Raw genomic sequence first — 6,044 nt, 5'->3', positions numbered from 1 at the left:
TACAAGATTTTACCCATACTTTAAAGTAAGTGATGAAATAAGACGTATTATAATTTTTCTTTTATCTTTTCATTAGTGTTCTCATGAATTTGTTGTACTGTTTTATTATTTTTTGGATTGTATTGGAGCTATTGATGGTATCCATATTCCAGCAATGGTAATTGGACGTGATACAAGCAGTTATAGAAATCGTCATGGAACAATTTCTCAGAATATTTTGACCGCTTGTAACTTTGATTTTGAATTTATAAACGTGATTAGTGGATGGGAGGAATCAGCACATGATTCTAAAGTGTTGAGTGATGCTTTAACAAAGAAAAATGGACTTGAAGTGCCACACGGTACGGCTTAATTATTTCATTTTTTCTTTTATCTAACTGTTTCAAATTACTTGTTAACTTTACAATTATTTGATATTCATATTCGGGTAAATATTTTTTGGGAGACTGTGGATTTTCAAATCAACGTCAGTTTTTAACTCCTTTTCGAGGTGTCCGTTATCATCTTCAAGATTTTGCTGGTCAAGGTCGTGACCCTGAAAATACAAAAGAGTTGTTTAATCTTCGTCATGCTTCCTTGAGGAACGTAGTTGAGAGGATATTTGGTATATTTAAATCAAGATTCACAATTTTCAAAACAACTCCTCCATTTCCATATCGTACATTCGTACACAAGCGGAACTCGTATTAGCTTGCGCCGGATTACACAATTTTCTCCGTAAAGAATGTCGTTCCGATGAATTTCCAATTGATCTTGATAACGAAGATTCATCATCTTTTTCGATTAATGAGGGGGAAGACTTTGAACCATTTTTTTAGAGCCAAGAGCGAGAAAGAGAATGTTAATGCATGGAGGGCTTCTCTAGCAGCGGCCATGTGGAATGATGTTGGAAATGTTTAATTTTTTATTTTTTTTTATTTTTTTGTTGATCATTACTAAAATACTATTATTTTTTTAATATTTTGATTATTTGTTAATCTACTTGATATAACTTCAATTTTTTTTGGAAAAGAAATTGACATGGAAAATACGATTTATTAGTTTTCATATGAGTTGTGGACGATTTGAATATAAAAGAAGTTGTTAAACATATTACATTATATGTGTTTAATATTTTCTTTTAAAAAAAAAATAAAGTCTTCTAAAGTCTTTTAAAAGTTTTTAAAAGTCTCTAGTAAAAGTCTCCACAAATCTAGGATATGTTTTTACCAATTCCTACCAAATTCATGGAAGTCACTTAAAATATCACAAAGTCCACAAAAGTCACCCACTTTAAAAAGTTTTTAAAAGTTTCAATTGAATACACCCCCTAAAACTTATGTCAAATGGTAAAGTTCAAATTTTCAACATATAAGGCTTGTTATTTTAGTGGATAAGTTAGCATTTTGTCTCGTGTGTTCGAATCCAATTAGACATATTAACAGTTTATTTGAATAGCTGCAATAATTTAATATGACAAAAAGAAATTTACACGAGAAAATCGCACACTTTGCCTTTGTTTGAGCTCCATTTTGTACACCCAAAAAAAAAAAGAAAAAAAGAAAAAGATTTTGTAATGGTTATTTTTCTTGAAGAATGCACGTTAAAAAGCAGGAAAATATTTTGAGTTTACGTGTAAAATTATTTTATTGGTTAATGGGACTCGAAAAGAGACTTTATCTTCTCTAATCTCTCCCTTTCTTTTACGATGGTAATACAATGATGGCTGTTTATAAGACAAATTAGGAAAAAATTGAAATTTATAAGGATACAAATTCTTAAATTATTCTCAATGAAATTTTGATCTATGGGCCCCTCGCACCATTCTGAAGGAGAGCTTCTTACCCCTCTTCCAAACGCATGGCGACCTTACCGCGAAGGTCAGTCTGTGTACTGACTCAATACAACTTAAGGGTCATCTTTCCTTTGGAAAAGTTTGTTACGAGGTAGGGGAGTGCTACTAGATGGGTTGGCTTAAGGAGTAGGAGACGGCATGGCACACGGGCTTTTGGCTACCTATGGCTTCCATAGCCACCATCTTTTTCATTGATAGGCATAATTTCTACTCTCCCAAAGTCAACCTATCGAAACAACTTTTGACAAGACTCTCGCAAGCACATATAATGACTTGTTCGTCTGTGTCCAACAATAATCAGATTTTCAATTTCGACTCCTCACCAAATCACCTCTAATTGGCAATTTGTCAAAATACTCGGACTACGTAGATAATAAAGACATTATTGCAGACTATAGTAATAATAACTCAAATCACTCGTATTGTTCCCACAAAGTTCAATAAATTCAAGACATAGTATGATCTTCGCAATATCTCGTTTGTTTCCCGGTCTGTAGCAATTGGCACTTATCAACGCTCTTATCATCTTCCGCTAGTACGTACTCTTTAAGAAACGCCGACAAACCTCTCTCCCTCTCTCTCTCTCTCACTATCTCTCACACACATTCATTCAATGTACAATCGCTTCTCTCTATGTTTATATACCTGTATATATCGTATATGTATGCTCGTGTGTCGTGTCACGTACACAAAAAGATCTATAAAGAAAACCCGCACATCGGAAGCTGACATGCATGCATGTTTACTTACTTATATTTAGAATTGAAATTTGGGGGTTTTGGTTTGAATTTGAATTTTATGAGACGCTCTTCTTGATTTTCCAATTTTGATTATGGATTGTTCATCTTTCATTTCTTTATTTGTTTTTGGCAGATATGGAAAGTGAGGGAGTAACCACCGTGTGGTCGCTCGAGGAGGAACTGGTATTTTTTGGTAGTTCAATTTCTTGATGAAAAGAAATCGAACTGTTGACAAGTAAGAATTGAATTCTGATTATAGAGAAATTGGGAATATTAATAAGTAGTTAATCGTATATCGACGATTCTTTACAAGTTTAATTAGCTTAACCATTAGTACACTGAAGAAACTTGGGTTTTTGAAAATTCAAGATTTGTTTATATAATTGTATAATATTATGTCGAATACGGATTTTTCAATATGTAATATCAGCATTTTCTTTCAGTCTAAGATAAATTGGCATTTTCCTCTGTGTTGGCTTGCAGCTTGAAGTGGCAGCATCACCTCAGCAAATCTGAACCTTAAGCCTGACAAATTAACCCTGTTTGTGGACATATGCGTGTAACTGATCAGCTTTTGGGTAGAGTTAATGCTACTGCTCAATCAAGCGTTGAGGATCGAGTTTCTCCAGCAACATCCACAGTTTCAATGGTATCCTGCTTTCAAATTTTACTCAGATTAATTTCTTTGGCACAATGGTTAAAAAGCATTTTGCATATTGCTTATTTATTCATGTGCACTGCATAATATTTCATATGACATTAGTTCTTGCGTGCACTAAAATGAGTTATTAGATTGCAATACTCTATGTTCACTTCGTGATCAGTTTTTTTTCAATTTCTTCAGAAGGGAGATAGCCGAGATTTGTTAGATGGGAATCGTAAAGTTGCAGATGAGCACTCTGAGAAATCCATAATCTGGAAACTGACAGAAGTGAATGAACGATCGCAGTGTCATTCCCTGAGAGTTCCAGATAGTTTAACGTCGACGAGGGTAATAATTAACTCAGCCATCGACCATCTAAAATACCTAGATAGATATTTGCCTACAAATGAATTTAATTTGACCAGTTTGAACTTCTATCCATTCCTCTAACCTGCTTCATGCTTTATAAGCATGGTCATGTGGATAGAGAAAAATCCGAATATTTTACATGAAATTAGAATAACAGTGATTCAAGTTTTTGAATTGTTTGTTAGTTGTGTCTTTGACCTCTAGAATTTTGACAGTTGGAGAATATATTTTATTCCAGTCCATTTTCAACATCAAGTATCCTTACAAACTTCACCGTTATCGAGTTTCTATCAATTTTTGTGGCCACCAATATAGCCTAAGATATATATAAAGAACTCGCAAGATAATGGAGAGATTGCTTGCAGTTAATTTCTGGTTTCTATTTGTTAGTCCTACTCTGTGAGGCCCTCTAAATTCTGTTCTATCAATTTATCAGGTTTCAAGGTTGATGTATACCAATTCAGGAAAAGCAATATTGGCTTTATATGCCAATGCTGTCCACAATCTCTGGAAATGGCCAAAAAGTGACTGTAACCCAACGAGGGAGGTATTGGTCTATTACACTTGAAAACTACCCAAATTTTTTTAATTTTTATTAACACCAGTAGCATCTTCTTATGCAATTCAACTTCTTGCAGGCAAGAGCAAATACTATGCCTCAATTATGGAAACCTAGTAGTGGGATACCGATGACCAATCATACTAATCGCATGAATCCTGAAGATAGGGTGCCATGCTTTGCATTGTCCAAGAATGATTCATATGTTATATCGGCGTCAGGAGGGAAAATTTCTCTATATAATATATCTACCTTCAAAGTAAGTGGGTTTTGTTCTGCTTATCTCTTGCATTTATCCGTTAAACATTGAATCATGAAGTGTTTTTACTTCTATTATGTGTTGAACATATTGGAAGTGTTTGATTTGGGAATATATCGACCAAACAATTAATTCTCTTTGGTGGACATGAGTTAGATCAATTTACTCTCTTTGGTAGACACGAGTTACACTCTTAACATGCTTGTTATAACATTTTTGTTCTATCAACAGACAATGGCAACATTCAAGTCCCCTCCACCTGCAGCAACATTTCTGGCATTCCATCCCCAAGACAGTAACATCATAGCAATTGGGCTGGATGATTCATCTATCCAAATATATAATGTCAAGTTTGATGAGGTACTAAATAGTGGTGAACTTCTGGCTTAAATTTGTGAGTTAAACATGTTAATGAGTCAAGCCATGTTATCATTGCATTTCCTTTGTAACAGGTCAAAACTGAGCTTAAAGCTCATCAGAAAAGGATATCTGGCCTTGCCTTCTCTAATATTCTTAACGTGCTTGTATCTTCAGGAGCTGATTCTCTGGTAAGGAGCTTTTTTTTGCAGATGCATCTACAATTGGTAAAACTGAAGTTCCTATTAGTGCCTATAGCTATTCCTTTCTCTAAACCTTCTCACAGTAACCATACTGGGAGTACCTGTTTGGGAACAACAAAGTGGACCTAACATGATCTAAGTCTAAATTTACGAGAAATTACTCGTAGGTTTTAGTAAGTAGGCATTTCTTTAACCTCTTTCCTAGTATATTTGAAAATTTATATGTATTGGCCATTTACTTCTACATATAGCCGTGTTTTCCTTTCTTTGAGTTTACCAAGTTGGCTAAGCATTGCATTGTTAAGAATTTTCAGCCCGACCCTTTTTGTTTAACCAGTTGTGTGTTTGGAGCATTGATACGTGGGAGAAGCAAACAAGTGAGTACTTGCAAAGCCCACCTGGTTGCTCGGCTGCTTCTCTTGCAGATACCCGTGTACAATTTCACCGCGATCAAACGCATTTACTAGCATTCCAAGAGAGACAGATAGCAGTATATGAAGTACCTAATTTGACATGCCTTGTGCAGGTGTGGTGTAGCATGTGAACTTACACGTGAATATATTTCTTACAAATTATTGCTGCGAATTAGTATCTCTCTGTTCCAAAGTTTTTTGACTTCGAATATTGTTCCTTTCATGGACGCTGATGCAATTACTTTCTTCTTTTTCTAATCTAATAAACAGTCTGTACCCCGACGTGCAAGTGGCCGAATCACGTGTGCTACATATTCTTGCGATGGCGAATCCATATACATCAGCTTTGAAAATGGAAGTATAGGTGTTTATACTGCTTCATCATTGTGTTTGAGATGTCGAATCAATTACTATGCATATGCACCTTCCTATCCAACGTGCGTACTACTGAAATTTCTTGAATTTGAATTCGATCACCAGAAAACTAACTGCAATTATCAAAGTATAATTTCCTCCACGTACTCATTATCTGATGATATTTATTTTTGCAGCGTATCGGCCTATCCCTTGGTTATTGCTGCTCCCCCTTACAAGCCTAACCAATTTGCATTAGGACTTACTGATGGTGGTGTGGGTGTAATTGAGCCACTAGAGTCGGAAGGCGAGT

At 35.1% G+C, this 6,044-nt stretch overlaps 1 protein-coding gene across 1 annotated transcript in view; it reads left to right on the top strand.

The window, feature by feature from the left end:
• The first annotated feature begins 3,063 nt into the window (after window positions 1-3,063).
• The window catches only part of LOC111400095 (topless-related protein 4-like), a 3,287-nt gene continuing 306 nt past the window's right edge, over window positions 3,064-6,044 (top strand). Inside the window, exons 1-9 of the mRNA XM_023027544.1 lie at window positions 3,064-3,223; window positions 3,419-3,565; window positions 4,023-4,133; window positions 4,225-4,404; window positions 4,636-4,764; window positions 4,857-4,952; window positions 5,302-5,490; window positions 5,648-5,814; window positions 5,929-6,038. Coding sequence (XP_022883312.1) covers window positions 3,128-3,223; window positions 3,419-3,565; window positions 4,023-4,133; window positions 4,225-4,404; window positions 4,636-4,764; window positions 4,857-4,952; window positions 5,302-5,490; window positions 5,648-5,814; window positions 5,929-6,038 — 1,225 coding nt within the window. The 5' untranslated portion in view covers window positions 3,064-3,127. The remainder of the gene's footprint in view (window positions 3,224-3,418; window positions 3,566-4,022; window positions 4,134-4,224; window positions 4,405-4,635; window positions 4,765-4,856; window positions 4,953-5,301; window positions 5,491-5,647; window positions 5,815-5,928; window positions 6,039-6,044) is intronic.

The sequence above is a fragment of the Olea europaea genome, chromosome 9, assembly GCF_002742605.1.
Source record: "Olea europaea var. sylvestris chromosome 9, O_europaea_v1, whole genome shotgun sequence".
NCBI classification, from domain to species: Eukaryota; Viridiplantae; Streptophyta; class Magnoliopsida; order Lamiales; family Oleaceae; genus Olea; species Olea europaea.
The sequence above is the reverse complement of the archived record's forward strand: the minus strand, read 5'-3'. Positions and strand labels throughout refer to the sequence as shown.